The sequence below is a fragment of the Pezoporus flaviventris genome, unplaced genomic scaffold, assembly GCF_033815535.1.
Source record: "Pezoporus flaviventris isolate CSIRO_AGI_PZ_B2104156 unplaced genomic scaffold, CSIRO_AGI_Pfla_v1 ptg000031l, whole genome shotgun sequence".
Classification (NCBI taxonomy): domain Eukaryota; kingdom Metazoa; phylum Chordata; class Aves; order Psittaciformes; family Psittacidae; genus Pezoporus; species Pezoporus flaviventris.
The window spans coordinates 23,615,086-23,631,468 of record NW_026892579.1 but is presented as its reverse complement, the minus strand read 5'-3'; the positions used below and the strand labels follow the sequence as shown (position 1 = coordinate 23,631,468).

Below are 16,383 nucleotides of genomic sequence, written 5' to 3'. Positions count from 1 at the left end.
TCCAGGCCTTGCAGTCATATATCTTTGAAGAGGAAGCAATCTATTTGTATATATACATATATTCATGTTCCTCAGAGCACATTATTTTGAGGCTTAAATTTGACAGTGACTTTTGTTTTCCTTGGTGGTGCCACTCATTCCTTCTTTATTCTTCCCACTCAAGAGTGCTTGATTCCTCAAGATCATTAACTGAGATGCCAGATTTGTCTGTACAGGAAAGATTCACCAGTTTTAATCATGTAATCAATAACTGTCATGATAAATATGCTGTAAGAAGCCTATACTTAAGTGGAAATTTTAATTTCAAACTCTTCTAAAGAGACGAAAACTAAACCTGATGCTACTGGGTTAAGAGTTCTTATGGGAAGGTGCACTGCTATACTGTAGCAGTTCATATTTGTATCTTTATATCTCTTCTGCTTAGATTCTGACTAGGGTTTCATCTTACATTATACCTTAGATTGGGGGATCAGACCATTTGTTCCTCAGTAATTAAGGCTGTGGTTCACTCACTACGTAGCTATATACAGGATAGTATGTAAGCAGGTGATTAATTCTTTATCAGTAAAAACAAGGAACATTTTGCAGGGGAACACTTGTATGGACCTCACGGAACATATTTCTAAATTTCTTAATTTGTGTAGGACTTAATGATTGCCTACAGGTTTTCTTCCTGATTCAGTATTGTGTCTTTATCTGTCAGGTGTTAAATTAATGAGTATACTTGCTTAATTATAACAGCCAAAATAGCCAAGGAAAAAGACAAGGTAGAGGGAAAGAAGAAAAGATGTCTTCTGAAATGGTATAAATAGATACGATTATTGTTATGGCTAAACAAATGGCAAGCAAAACATAAGGGAAGGAAGATTTTAGATTTTAGGAACTACAGGGAGTAGCATGTTGTAGGAAACTTTTAATTTCTAACGTTAATGAACATTGGTTCTGCACTGAAGTCAACTATTAAGGATGCTGCTCGTGGTTGTGAGCTGCTAGTGAGCCCTTGGGGCACTTTTATTATAGACATTCAGCAGTCAGGAAAAAGCTGCGCTTGTTCTGCATACTGAAGAATCTTTGCATGCATTTTAAATGGATCTGTCTCAGGATTTCAGGATATTCAGGTCTTTTGATATTTTTCACTTGCTTCAGAGTAACCTCTTTCAGCACGCCTGTTCGAATAACAAGTGCTTTGATTTGGGAAAAGCAAGCTGCTGAAAGAGTCTGGTTTTGAGCAGCATTTGTAGCTTTGCTGTACACTTTGCCCTTCCAGTTGGAAAATACTTCATTTTTGCTTGTCCTTCCTTCTGCTGGAAAGATAGAGTAGTTCTGTATGTGCACAGCTCCAGCTCCCCAAACTGATGAAGCACTGAACTATATCTGCTACTCTGTTCTCTGCTCTTTGCTGCTGTGCTCCTCGAGCCATTGAGTACTGTTGTGAGCGTGAGCAGGAGCTGCTGGTTCTGCTTTTGTAAATGGATTCTTCATGTTACTGCTCTCCCTTTCTCATCATCTTCTGTGTGGTTTTGTGTGTTCCTACATATTTGGGAGACTTTTTATTAAACACTATGTCAGGTTCTTCTCAACCTTAGAAAGTGCCTTGCTTCTCATCAGCAGACAGTTTGTGCCAAAACCCACATGAGAGGAAAGTTTCCAATACCTGTCTCTGCTTTTCCACTTCAGGCTACCAGAGAGAGCTGCTTTTCCAGAGAGATGATGGCTCTTTTAGTGCCTTTGGAAATGACGATCCCTCTGGGAGCACATGGTAAGTAGTTCTGCCAGATTCAATATGGAATTTAAGTATTTTAGATACTTTCCCCACGACTAAAAATTTTTTGAGAAGCTGGTAAAAATTTCCGTCTGTATTAGCCTTCTGCCTGGTTTTCATTAGTCATTCATTATGATTCTAAGGTCATTCTGCTGGATAACATGCTGTCAAAGCTATTATTAGGGCAAGGCTCTTTAATTTTGCAGAAGATGAATGGTGCATTATTTCATCCAGAGAAATAGCTTGGTCTGAAAGTTTTTCTGTTGCTTTCCTCAAAGGAATGAAGAATAATAATTAAATGAGTTGTTCTTCCAGTTGACTAGAACTATTTAGGGCTATGTGACCATTATTGCTTCAGATTTCAGTTTTCTCCGTACTGGAGACTAAAGAATGACTGAGGCATTTCCTAGGGGTTGAACAGAGTTACTAGTGCTAAAAATTTGCCCTACTTACCTTTCTCATACCTCCTTTTTTTAGACTGTAGATAGAGGTGAAAAAGCCTTTTTTTAGTGCTGAATTTCATGCCGAGAAGCATTGTGAGCATAGTACTGGAAACAAGATAGATAACAGATACAAGTTCTAGCACTTCATTCAGCTAACCCAAGTTCAGTTAGTTTAAATATACTTGTGTATATCAGTACACACTGCTGACTTTAAAGAGAACCATCCCCGTGACTGTGCCACTGATTGAGGCATTCCTTCTGGAGTCACTGAGCATCTTTCATTGACATCAGCAAGATGTGCCTTTGACCCAGTGGATTGGAAAATGAGTATAATTTATCTGACCTGGCAACTCTGGTACTTCAGTAGTGCAGTGACAGGTTACATGAATGTATATTTGGCAAAGAAGAGAGTCAAAGGAGAATTTGGGATTATTAGTAAAACAACAAAGGTTGTTTCAATGATATAATTACAAGGAAAACGGTGGTAATTAACATCATACTCATAACTGCATTACTTTGTAAATTATGATTTTTGCCATTTTTGCCCAGCAGTAGAAGGCAGGAGAGCAGCATTTGAGTAAAGATGTACATGTGCTGGCAGACTTGGAGTCTATATCTGTATTTATTTTTGAAACATAACAGATGCAAAAAGAGGTGATCTTTAGAAACAAGGACATAGTTTCATTTTTTTGTGGATTAAACTTAGTGTACTTGCTGGTCTAGGTGAGGCATGTATTTTCCTCTGTGCTTGGGAGGTGTGTGTAGAGCGCCTTATGCATCACAGTATTCACACATCATCTTAAACAGAAGAAGCTGTTAATATGTCACTAATTTTGTTGTATCTGATTAACTTTCCCCCCAAGGTTATCAGCTTTTGTATTAAGATGTTTCCTTCAAGCTCGTCCATTCATAGATATTGACCAAGATGTACTCACGGATACGGCTAAATGGATCATTCGGCATCAGAAGTTAAATGGAGAGTTTCGTGAGCCTGGGAAGGTGTTACACAGTGATCTTCAAGGAGGCACCAATAATCCAGTCACTCTCACAGCTTATATCATGTCGTCCCTCCTGGGATTCCCAGATAAACAGGTATTGGAATTCATAAACAGAATTTACAATTACTGGAACACTTCATAAATAGCCGTAGTACCTGGCAAACAGTAGTTCAAGGAAATTGAAGGACATCTGATCAGAGACAAAATTTAAACTGATTTTGTTAAACTTCCTGTAGCTACCTGAGACAATACAAAGTTGTGCTGTTGGCTTTTCAATTTTATGTGCCTTTGAAAAAACTGAAGGCAGTTGCTTTTAGTAAGAATATTGTTATGGCTTTAGTCCAAGAACTTGCAAAGAAATTTATGGAGGGAGCTATCCTTAGAGATGTTAGGTCATTCCAGTTGATTTTACTGCGATTCCTCACGTTCATAGAAGACAGTGCCAGATCAAAAGGCTTGCCTTTGAGGTGCATGTCTGTGACTCTGAAAGAGATTTTCAGTATTTTTGGGTTGTTGTTTGGCAATAGTAATTTTTCTGTACAAGTTTTTCTTTTAAATTTTAATGTTTCAATAAATCACTTGCTGTACAATCTTCAATATAATCTTCATTTGCAGCATGCTTATGTCATCAAGAGTGCTACAAACTTTCTGGAAGATAAATTAGAAGAAGGCATTTCAGATAATTACACTTTGGCACTTGTGACATATGCATTGTCCTGGGCAAAAAGTATAAAAGCAAAGGAGGCACTGAATATACTGAACCAGAGAGCCGAAGACCGAGGTACTGCACAACTATCTTATACAGTTGTATAGATGGACTTTTGTCAAATTTAAACATACTTATTATATATCTGCAGTTGCATATGGAATTAGACATGAAGAGAATCATTATTCCGAATTCAAATCTGTTTTGAGTATGGTATAGAGAATAAACTAAGAACTTCCAAGACAGTTTTAATGAAAAGCGTCCAAAATAGAATGACAATTCAGAACAAAGCTAGGTCTTTCAGTCTCAATTACCATGTTCCTGATGGGGAATACCATGATGCTGCTGAAAAACATGACTTGTCAGTTCTCCCATGCTATTACATACACTAGTAAGATCAGGCTGGTTAAAGAGAGATGGATGAGGTTGGCTATTTCAGACTGGTTTCAATTAGGAGGGTGTTGGGTGGCAATTAGTTAAAATCAGTACCGAAGAGTTGAGGGATTTTCTGTAAGACAGTGTTGAGGTCTGTTGCATTTTCTCGAGGAACCCATCATCTCATTATGTTTAACCTCTTCCGAGTTTGGCATGACTGAATTTTATTCTTTGTTTTAGGGCAGGAACAAACCACATGGATGTAAGCAGTTGAAGTTTGGGGCTCAAAATAGTAACTATCCTCCTGAAAAATCTTGAGGAATTAATGTTGTAACCTAGTAACAGAGCCTCTGTCCTTCTGTGTTTACTGGGTTAGGACTTTCTTATGGTCACTTTTGGGAAGGGAGAAAATTGCTGTTTTAGAAGGCTTTAGTCAAGGAAGAGGCTGTTTAGCAGCTGTGCTGCATGAGATGCCTTCTCCAGTCCTGAAGAGAAAGGAGTAGGACAGTCTTTTCACAAAATGGCCTTTTCACAAAGGCTCCTTTATGTGAGCACTTTGAGCTGACAATAAAAGGAGCAATGTGAAGTTCACTGAAATCAATGGGAGTGATTATTTGGACTCTAACCTTTTTGTATCTAGATGCAGCCACTGCTGAGGAAGTGCTGAAGTCAGTCATTTATGTGACACAAGCCTAAACATTAACACAATTTTAAAAAACCTGGATAGGTACCATAAATAAGCATTAATTAAGTCTTTCTGAGAAGTCCAAAGATGTCATTCTGAGGTTATTATTGGTTCCTTCTGCAGGAGAATTTCGTTTCTGGATAACACCTGCTTCTGAAATTTCTGATTCATGGCAGCCACGGTCCATCGATATTGAACTTGCAGCATATGCTCTGCTATCGCACTTTCATCAAGACAGATTAGCAGAGGGTATCCCTATTATGAAATGGTTAAGTCAGCAAAGAAATCACCTTGGGGGATTTTCATCTACTCAGGTAATATCTTGTCTCAAGGGGCTTTGTTATACTTTCTAAATGAGCATTGTGTATTTAAAAAAAAAAAATTAAAAAGGGAACTTTTTTTATTTTTACATAAAAATTACTGGATTTTGTTTTGCTATAATAACCTTGGCTGTGTGCAGGCTTGCCTTCTTTGTGATATTGGCATCTTAAACCTGGACTACCAGTTTTACTATTTTAGCAAGTGTAATAAAAAACAGAATTAGAGGGTCACCTTGATTGTATAAAGTAATAATAACAAAATGTCTTAAATGAAGAAAGTGATGCCCATGGAAAAAGAATAAATCAGATTTTTCCAAGTATCTGTGCTTGCTTTCTTTCCAAGGAGAGAAACCTCTTTCTATTCTTTCCATATGTGGGTCCTCAAACTTCTGAAACTAAGATAAGAAATGGGAGTAGGTTTTAGAGAAATGTCCTAACCTAGAGCCTCTGTTGGCAGTTTGTCTTAATAATGTACTTTGTCCTCATTATTGCATAAATTTTTGATGGGCCATGAAATTTGGAATATCTTCATTATCTCCGGGAGGTTTCCATGTTATTGAAACCACATCTTGTACTCTGTGCTGGCATCCAGAAAGTCTATATAGTAATTTGGATTGCATTAGCTTAAACTAGCTTTTAAATTAATTGCAAATGCTGGTCACAGTAAAATGTCATATTTCCTCATACTGCTTGGTACCAAGCTGTACAGGCTATCCTTCATTATTTTCCAGTGTTTGTTGGTATTGATCTGAGAGAAATTAGTTCTACTAAATAAAATGCAGCAACCAGCCTAGTTCCCCTGCGTTTCTCATATTTTCATAATATGTTGATTCTTGCTTATTATTTGAAGAGGCTGATTGAAGCACTATATGAGTTTAAAAAGCTTTTCTCTATTCTCTAGAAACCATTTTTACTTGAAAGTTTGAAAATCCATCAGTGTACCATTTACTCCTGAGTGTGAAGTTAAGAAATGAACTTAATCCGTTTGTTCTTCCATAGTCTAAACTGTTTTGATTTCAAAATTACTACAGTGACTCTTAGGATGGCATTTTTATTTTATGGAAACAACCGCATACTTTCTGCTAACTTCTGAGATTACATTAAAAAAAAACATTGGGAGTGTTTTCTTCCATGAATTTATTACATTAGAAACGTAATGTATTGTTAATAAAGAGGAAAGTAATCAGTTGCATGTGTGATGTTTTGTAAGTTAGGGTGTCATAACTCACTGCAATTTGTATATGTGGTGTAGCTTATTATGAATTTGCAATCAGTATAATTTGCTTTATAATGCTTTTAATGTTTGGGCATAAAATGTGGATATTTATTATTTACAGGAATACAAGTTGTACAAAAAATAGTGTATATATGAAAGCAGATTTAAAACATAGGGAAGAGTAGCAAGATCTACGAAGTCTGTGTTGCTGGGCAAGAGAGGCCTATGTCTATGGGTTGAGACCATATTCTGTAACTTTTCAGGCTTTGTATTGGACACAGCATTGTCATGCTGACCTGTGCAACTCATGTTTCAGCTGTGAATGTTTCTTGGTGAAAAGCCATCTGCTTTCGAGCATGGCAAGGGGATCATTTATCTTCTCTGTAGGTGGTTCTTTGCCCTTTCGATTTTCACCTGTGTTTCTGAGAGTCATTTCAGCCTAGGATGTGGAAGAGCTCTGAAGTTACCTTCAGCAACAGCAGATAGCTTTTCTAGACATCTTGAACTCTTTCTGAATTCAGGGCGAGAAATATAAATGTGAGAAATGTAAGCATGAGAATATAATTGTAAGGACTTGGAAGAGATGCTTCAAGTGTTCAACTTGTGTTGCCATCCCTCTTCTGTGCTGGGATCCTTCATGGCAGTGGAATCCCAATGGAGATGTGGGGGTGGCTGCATGAAGACTCCGACATAATCAAAAAATAGGACAGTGCGGAGACCATGAGCTCCCCAAGGCATAGCCTATACACAAGTATTCACTGTTTATTACAGAAGGATTTGTTTCTCCTAACAGGACACGGTGGTGGCTCTGCAAGCCTTGAGTCTGTTCGCAACTCTAACTACTGCAGGCAGAACAGAAATGGATTTAACAGTGACAGCACCTTCTTTGAAAATACCAGAAATATTTTCGATTGATACTCGAAACCGTTTTCTGCTTCAGACCAAGGAGGTACTGTAGAAAGTGAGGAATATTTCATAAAGGTTGCTGGCTGAAAGTACTTTGAAAATACTGATTTACTCATCTTTCTTTCAGCTTGACCCTGTACAACCAATGACAATTACAGTGGCAGCGGATGGAACAGGATTTGCTGTCTTTCAGGTATGCAGTGTAGTTATTCTTGCTGAATTTTGGACCTTTATTAAACATGTTAGTAAGAACAATGTTCTGAAATGTATTAAATCAGTACTAAAACATTTTACTAATTGAAGAATGCTATGAACCAAATATTGTGTGAATAGATGTATTAATGTGTTTGTTTCTGTCCGATGGGCTGGGCTTTTAAGTACTGCTGGATGATTGACAGTTTTGGGGCACTTCCATGGGCCAGAGCCATATCAAACCAGCCCTGTCCTCCTGTAGGAATGCAGTGTCCATTTGCAAGACAAAGGAGTGCAGTGGCATGTCTGCAGGCACAAAGGTCAGAGTAAAAAAGACACATGGACCAGGTAGATATGCTTCATTGGAAACCTGAGGTAAACCATAATAAGGCACAGATCAATACAGAACTAGATTACACTACTAGTTATTAGACTTACTTTCCTTTTGTTGAAGTAGAATATAGCTATAGTGCAAAACCTGAAAACAAGAGTATTGCGGCCAGGTTCTTCAGCAATTTTTACAGTGTTCTGAAATAGTGTGAAAGACTAGAGTCAAAGGATCCTGCAAACTGTCAACAGTAATAGATGCTTCACATCAGCCAGCAGTGGGGCATGGCAAAGAGTAGAAGGCTATATAGTGACTGTGTTTCAGTAGTAGAAATTCAAATAACTTTACTTATATTTAAACAAATTAATCTGGGATAAGCACATACAGTATTTAGAACTAGCAAAACATAAATAGCCTTTTCAGCTGCTTGCTCTTCAGCCATAAGAGATTGTGTTCTGAAAAAAATTCTACCTCCAAGATTTTTCCTAACCCCATGAGAAATATCCTGTGTGAAGAAGACAGTATTGGAACTCATTTGATATGGCCATGAATGGGTCTTCCCTGTTGTTCTGTCCATGATAGTGGGTGGCTTAGAAACACATAGGCGAAAGAGAAGACCTTTGAAAAGCTACAGATAATAGAGAAATATTAGTCTCTGAGCATGACAGAGTCATTTAATTGGAAATATATAAATAAACTCATGATTGCTGAATCTTACCATAAAACTAGACAGAGCTCCTGCTAGAGTCCTTATAGTCGTACTCAAGAAAACTGAACTTAGGCTGACTTTAATCATCTTAAAGTTTTGTGCCAGGTCAGATTCCGTCTCAGGTTCCTTTCAACCTGACCTTTACTTCAGTGTTCTTACGTCTGGGAAACAAGGAAACATGGTGATGGTAAACATGCTTTTGGATAAAAGACCATTTAAAAAGAAACTTCACAGGTACCTCTCAGCAGTGAATAGCAGTGAGATAACCCTCATTCATTCAGCATCAGTCTGCAAAACCCAGAGTGCCATAAATCATGTCCTGTGTTTATTAATTCCCAGAAGTGCCAATGAAGTTTACAGCAAAGTCAAAAGTTTCAGAGGATATTGTAGATTGAGAACTGCAGGCCAAGATAGGCATGAACTTCTCAGCAGGATTGCATTCACACATCTGTGGTTTCAGTGTGTGAGTGTATGTGGAATGTAACAAAGTGGGGTTCCAGAATAGTTAAGCTACTTAACTTAATCACTGTTGAGAAATAATCCCTGATATTAAGTCAACCAATTTGTCAGATGAGCTTATCAAAAACTTTTCAGCAAATTGTTTCTTGCTGGAAGATGCTGATTTATTGAAAGGAATGCCTTTTGTGAAAGCATATTGGTTCCAATTACATTTTTGCCAGCAGGAAACTTTCACATCCAAACCAGCATGTCTGGTGAAGACTAAGCAGAAGTCTTCCATCCAGAATAGCCAGTAGTTGACTCTGTGGGTAGAAGGCTTTTTGGGGGTGTGTAGCACTATAGGTTAAGTTCCTGGTTTGTTGTCTGAACATGCAAATGTGCTCCCAAATGACTGGTGTTCAGGAACCAACGCCAGATTATTTTTTTCTGTTTCCTTTTGTCATGCAGCTTCCTGAGTCAGAGGTGCTGTGACTTGATTCAAACTTTTGTCCTTAATACAGTGGAGTAGCTTCTTCAAACCTTTTCTTTGCTGGGATCAGTTCTTTCCTTTTGCTTCTTTTAGCAGGTCTGGTATTCTAAAAGACAGAGCATTGATGCCATTTGAATGAGATTTCTCTTTTTCCCAGGAACAAGCTAGATCTGGGCCGCATTTAATAAATCAGATAGCATATGACAAGGCGATCACATTTCTTCAGCTGGGTTTCATTGTCTTAGGCCCGCCAAAGTACAGTGGTGGGATTCACTGTTCTGGGATTTGACTTTCTGGCCAAAGTAGCATGTCAAAACAGTAATTCATTTAAATATCACAAAACACAAGATTTGGCCCATTAATGGAAAAAGTTGCTTTCCCAACGGAATGGATTCTTAGAAAAAACACCTTATTTTTTGTGAAATCTCACTGTGTGTGCAAGTTGGCAGTGTATTCATACTTGACCCTGCAGGATCTCAGAAAATTTATTTGTTTTGGATAGTATAATTGGAAAAGCAGACATTTAATTGTAGTTTTGCGGCCTTAGGGACAAAGTCTCCTAGTTCATCCGTTCATTATGTGGGTATATGCAGTGGACACTGACTCTACAAGGGGAAAGAGAGGATGAGTGTAAGGTTAAGGGTATATGAAAGATACTCTCCAGAGAAAGGAGTCAAGCCATCTTCCCTTGTTGAGCTGCTGAAAGTCTTGGAAGACAGAATTCTCTGCTGTCTTGAGTCACTGTGAAATGGGCTTGGCTTCTAATTGGCATGGCCTGTGCCTTCTGGAGGGAAGAATGCCACTGAAATCCAGGTCTAACAAGGGAACAGTGGGCAGGCTAAAGTAGTGTTGGTATGGGCAAAGTGGATGCATGAACAAGATCTTGATCTCCTGGTCATGTACAGAGAGGAAGTGAGGAAAAGAAATGGGAATCAGTTGTTACTCTTTACTGAAAAGCACGGACTGTTTTTTTTTTTTCAACTTGGTGTATTTTTACTAGACTTAGTAAAATGCAAGGGACTAAACGTTATTTGTCATGATGGTACTGAAAAAGATACACACTTTAATATAAAAGCACACATACTTCTCCATTACAGTTTAAGTAGATACTGTGTCAAAAAGGGAGAGAAAAATATTGGAGATTATTTCATTGAATTTGTGTCCTCAATCAAGCACATATGTGCTGCTAGTTGAAGAACAAAAAGAAAAGGATAAAGAGACATGGATTAAGGCATTATAAATGAATGATGTTTTTTAAACATAGTGCTATTGATTGGGTCAGATACTATTACAAACATCTCTGTCATGATTAGCTTCTAGTTTTCTCTTGGGCCTTTCATGAGAACTGGTTGCAGTATATAACAAGACTGGATCAGTTCTGCCTTTAGCTTTAGCAGCTGCTTCTTAAAAGGGTTAAGAAGAAATGCAGTTGCCCATTTTTGTTGATTTAATGCTAGTTTCTGTATAATAGCATTCTGTCCCCAAAGTAAGAGTGTATAATGGAGGCTTTAATTATTTGTTACAAAAAAGATTTTTCCTTCATTGTCATGAGAAATCAAGAAAGGAAAGTCAGACCGTAACAGAGATAACTTATTCCATGAAAATACTAGCTGATTGACCTGTTTGGTATGTGGTTTCAGACATCCTGCCTTGGCAGTAAATTCCCATTCATTAACTTTTTCTGGCAAAAGTTAAAACAGCTTTGTTTCTGTGATGACAGATTGTTGAGGCACCACCAGCTTGTCTTTACCAAACTTTCTGCATGCCTGTAACTGGCAGGCTTTCTAGATTGGCTTAATCCTTGGCACTGCCTTCTCCTGCAGAGCAGTTATACAGGATAAATCTTCCCTGTTGCACCACGGTTGTCCTGAGCGCCTGTACAGATTTGGCTCTGCACTCATACAGCATGCTAAATTCAGCAATGCAGGCAGGGCAGAGCAAGGGAAATCATGTGTGTGTTAGTGAGAGACATAGCAGCAAAAGCAAAAATTAGAAATTAAAGACTCCTCTGTTTGCACAGATTTGCTAGCCTCTAACTGTCTTGCTAACCTATAACTTGTATAACCCCGAGTCATGCCTTTAAATTTGGACTGATGGTTTTCCCTTTGCTGCCAGAAACTGTGTAAAGGGACTGTGATTTTCCAGAAGCATTCTTCATTCCCTTTTCCTTAGCCAAGCAAAGTGTATGTTGAAAGTATTTGAACCACTTTCTAATTATTTTTCTACCAAAATCAGAGAAGTTTCCCCCCCTGCCTTGCCATATGTTTTCTCTTGATGACTAAGAGACATGAGGATTATTTGTTTGTGTATTAAAACTGCAAACTTACTGTTCTGTTGGTAAAAATCACTATTTTGCTAAATAATGTAAACTCTTATTTGATAGTAAACATTGTCTAAGTTTCTTGTATTTGATTTTGAAAGCTGAGCTTTCTGAGTCATCACAGTGAAGTGTGCTTCAGCAGCCTGTTCTCTCAAGAGCTGGTGTCCCATTTGTGCCACAGCAAAGGAATCTGCAGTTACCATCAACATTGCCTTGGGTGTTAATCAGTCTGAAGCACCTTGATATGTTTTCTCAAAGTGAATTTTTTTTTTTTTTTTGGTGTCTTTTATTGGGTATAAGTACATGAGTATCCTAGAGCAGATGTGCTGGGACAGCTGATATTGTTCATTATCCTGTATCCCATAGTGGGAGTAAAGAGAAGATGACCAATGAAGGCTACTAGAACAGGGCAGACATGAAGTGATACCTCACTGGTATACCCTCTTGCCACATACAGGAACCTCGGTTTCTTGCAGCACATATTCTGCAGCTAATAGTATATTGTATGAAGAACCTTAAATCTGCTCCCTTAGTTCTTGTATCTGGAGATACAGGGTCAGAGCGAAGCTCAGTCTAGCCCAGCATTCTGTTTTCCACAGCGGCCAGTGGTGGATGCCCAGGAGAGAGTATAAGAAGATAAATAATATAATATATTACTTGACTGTCTTCTACCTCTTACTGTATATTATTCAAGACCTTCAGCTGGAGATATTTTCTGTGGGCTTAGAAAATTTTGGTTCCATGAAGTTGTCTCTTTTGCCCTTGAACATTTGTACAGCTTAGTATCTGCAGCATCTTGTGGGAAGGAATTCCATAATTTAAACTTGCATTGCAAGAAAAACTATTTCCTATTTGTCTTTCCCATGAAAGTAATTCTGTGTCCTTCTTCCAACTTGGCTATTTCTGACTGAATTTTCATGCATTTTACAATTTCTTAAATGCTAAACAGATTTGGTAGTAAACAGTGCATAACCCATTATTATGTACATAAAAATTCTTTCATTCTGCAACTCTTTTCAGTAATCCTAGTCTTTGCTACCTCAGATAAATTAGTATAATTAACAAACTTTATGACATCAGGATTCACCCTTTTTAATATATAATGTATGGATACATTTAATGGTGGTCATCTAGACCAGATTCCTTTAGGACTCCGCTCCTTTTATGTATGAACTTTTCCACCCTCTGTTCCTGTCTTTTAACAGCCTTTTATCCCTTGGCAGTTTCTTTTGTTTTGGCTAGTACCCTTTAGCTAGAACTCATCCTAATCAGCTACATGCCAATGTAATGTCCATGTAGGTTGTACTAGACAGAGCTCTGTTGACTGAGTTTTTTCATTTGATTCAGGTAGCTAGTGGGTTTATATCAACAGCTTGTTCTCCAACATGTCATAGTTACTCATTTGTCCACTAATTTGACTTTTTATTATAGTTTTGATTGTGTTTTCTGGTATAAATACTGAGCTTACTTGATAGCCGTAGTTTTCTAGACCCCTGGTACTCTTAAAAAAATTGCTGTCATCCTCCAGTGTGGTAGTAAGGCAGTTTTCAGCTGTTTCTTTACGCCATGAATTTCAGTTCTGTAGGCAGTACAGACTTTTTTTACTGCACAACTTTCTGTGATGGCTGATAACATGAGAGTGCTCAATTCCAGGTCCAGCATTTCTGCTTTTGCTGTCAGCATTGGTAATTTTATAGGAGATTGAGATAATCAGGCTATTTCCTAATTATTGAGACCTTGTTTAAGGGCTTCTGGTTTTACCACTCATCTACCACTGTCTCAAGCATCTTATACATATCTACAGTAGAAGAATTGGAAAATCTCAAACTGTGCCTAATACATGAGCTTATTTTGTATTAATGTTACTGTCCTGCACTGGAAATCCTGTTATCCTTACTTGGCTTACTTAGCAGACCTTGGCACTTGTTAAGCAGAGAGGGCAAGAGCTCTCTGTCTCCGAGGCAGCCTGAAGACTGTAGCTTTGTCTTAAAACCAAATCATGAAACTGCTTACTTAACAGCAAGGAAATTGTGTTCTGAGCTTAGAATGACATGCTATGCATCATCTCTTTTGAGTGTATGAATGCTGTGACATGAAGACTAAAGACAAAGTCTGTACGTATGTATTTGCTCTTGCTCTGTTTTCATATGCAGCCTGTCTCTTTTAACACAGTGGGAGTCAGTCTCTGAAGTTTGTCTTTATTCTTCTCATTTCTTGCTGTCAGGAAGTAGCTGCACACACAGACAACAAATAGGGAGAAAGTTGCTGGTTGTCCAAAAACTTGCTTGTGTTTGCCTCCATCTCATCCTGCTAAATGTATTGGTTCTGCTGCATTACAAAGTGTTCAGAAAGGATATTTCCTTCAGAGAATTCCGATGAGTCTCATGCATAGAGCTGTCATACAAGGCTGCATATCCTTTCATGTGAGCACTCCTCTGGCATTACACTGTTAGAAACTTGGTGTTTTAACCACACAGATTTGCTTTACACATGTCATCTAATGTCTCTACTTGAAATCCACAGCTCAATGTTATTTACAACACAAAGCACACTGATCAGAGGCTCAGATCTGTCCGAAAACAAGAAGCCTTTGACTTGAATGTTGATGTAAAGGATGACAAAGATGATAAAAACCATTTGACCTTGAATGTGTGCACAAGGTAGGTAATTAAATTGGAGCATCTGATACACTTAGTTGTCTATGCAGCTTTTAAGTTATTTAAAATGAGCTAACTTACCCGTTTGTTTGCATGTGTTTTACTAGTGTATGGGAAGTAAATGTATAACTAAAGAGAATAAAAGAATTACTTTGTAAAAATGGTTGCAGTTAAACTAAATAGGAATTCATTAGTACATAAACGGAGTGACAGAACTTTTGTGCAAAAATGTTGCTGGCCAGGTGGTATTGTTTTACTGGTATGCATAAAGATGGTGGTACACTAAATGTTTGAGGTATACGGAAGAGTCTGTGTGAAATGCAAGAAAAAACTCAAAGGTTCTGTGGTGCAAGTGCTTTTTAGCTATATGGAGAACTGTGGAGAGACTTAAAAACTGAACCAATGTCTTCCACATTCTAACTTCTAGTAGCAGACTGTGACAACTGCCCATTACTCTTACCTTTCATGAATGGAATGCTTTGCTTTCTATCTAGAAGTAAATACAAAATTTTTTTTTTATTACTATTTTTTAAAAAGAGAAGGAAGTTCTGAAGTGCTGAAAACACCATGAAATAGAAGCGTTCTACCTTTGGTCATCTCTATTAATAAAATTTGCTCAGAACATTTTTGGCAGGAGTCAGAATCCATGTTTACATAATGATAGATTCAGCTGGGTTATTGTCTTATTGTCAGGTGTCTTTGTGGTCTTTCATTTACCAATAAGTCTTATAGTTATGAATTTGGTAATATAACATGTCAGCATCATTCTATATTTGAAAGAGGTAATGTGTTTTTCGGCCTGGCTAATTCTGTTCTTTCTGTGGAATAAGCATGTGTGTGTATCTGAGATGATGTTAGTTGTTCAGTAAACATCTACTAAGAACTGAGCTGAGGCTGCTGAAGTATCATCCCAGAGATCACAGAACAGCCACCACATGTTAGCTGGGTATAATTTGGATCAGATGAGAGCAGGCGACATTGAGCAGTCATACTGCATATTCCTAGATCGCTTTGATGCTTTACTTTTACTTGCTGTGAAAGGGCTTATATACGTATTTAAAAGAAATATCTGAGGATGTTTGCTCTCTGGCAGTTTCTACAGTGTGCACTTTTTTTGTAGTTAAAGAGCACTGTGTATTTCACAGAAATCTGCGTAAGACACTGTATCTCTCCGCAGATATTTGTAATTTATCTTCTTTTATCTAGAAGGATCTTGAGATGACTACATTCTTTGTGTTTGGGATTCATCTGTTTGTGCATACTTCTTCTAGAAACACTGTTTTCTTCTTATGACATTCTAACGCGTTTCTTGTAAATGGAAGATTTGCAAAGTACCACCTGGTCCACCATGATTACTCTTACATTAGTTTCTTCCACATACTCTTTTTTGATATTTATTTAAACTTTAAATACTATTTTTATACTCTGCTCACACAAAGGAGCTGTGATTGGAGATGGAGCCTCTAGGTGACACCAACATACAAATAATCAGCTATAGTGGATATGATTTCAGTACAGAGAGGATTGATTGAATTTGGGAAATAGCCAGCGGGCACAAAGGCAGAGCCCTGTTTTTATGTGTTTCTAGTAACCAATTTAGTGACACAGATGGTGGGCAGGGACACTAGAATACATGAGAGCTCTTGAAATAGAATGGGGATGTTCTCTTAAATTTTTCGATGAAGTGACAACAACTTTCCAAAGCCTAGCACAAACTCCTGACATGTAAAAGGCTTACATGATGGGTCTAGGTTAAGTCCTGGCTGGGCATTCTGATTTTCCTGACCTTTGGCTCAGGAATATACACAGGAATATACATCTCTAGGAAGGCTTTAGGG

General features: G+C 37.9%; 1 protein-coding gene across 1 annotated transcript in view; it reads left to right on the top strand.

Moving 5' to 3' along the window:
* Positions 1-16,383, top strand: part of CD109 (CD109 molecule) — a 78,885-nt gene that overhangs the window by 53,420 nt on the left and 9,082 nt on the right. The window contains exons 24-30 of the mRNA XM_061460463.1: positions 1,678-1,759; positions 3,069-3,297; positions 3,819-3,984; positions 5,093-5,283; positions 7,299-7,454; positions 7,539-7,604; positions 14,412-14,548. Of these exons, the coding sequence (XP_061316447.1) occupies positions 1,678-1,759; positions 3,069-3,297; positions 3,819-3,984; positions 5,093-5,283; positions 7,299-7,454; positions 7,539-7,604; positions 14,412-14,548 (1,027 nt within the window). The remainder of the gene's footprint in view (positions 1-1,677; positions 1,760-3,068; positions 3,298-3,818; positions 3,985-5,092; positions 5,284-7,298; positions 7,455-7,538; positions 7,605-14,411; positions 14,549-16,383) is intronic.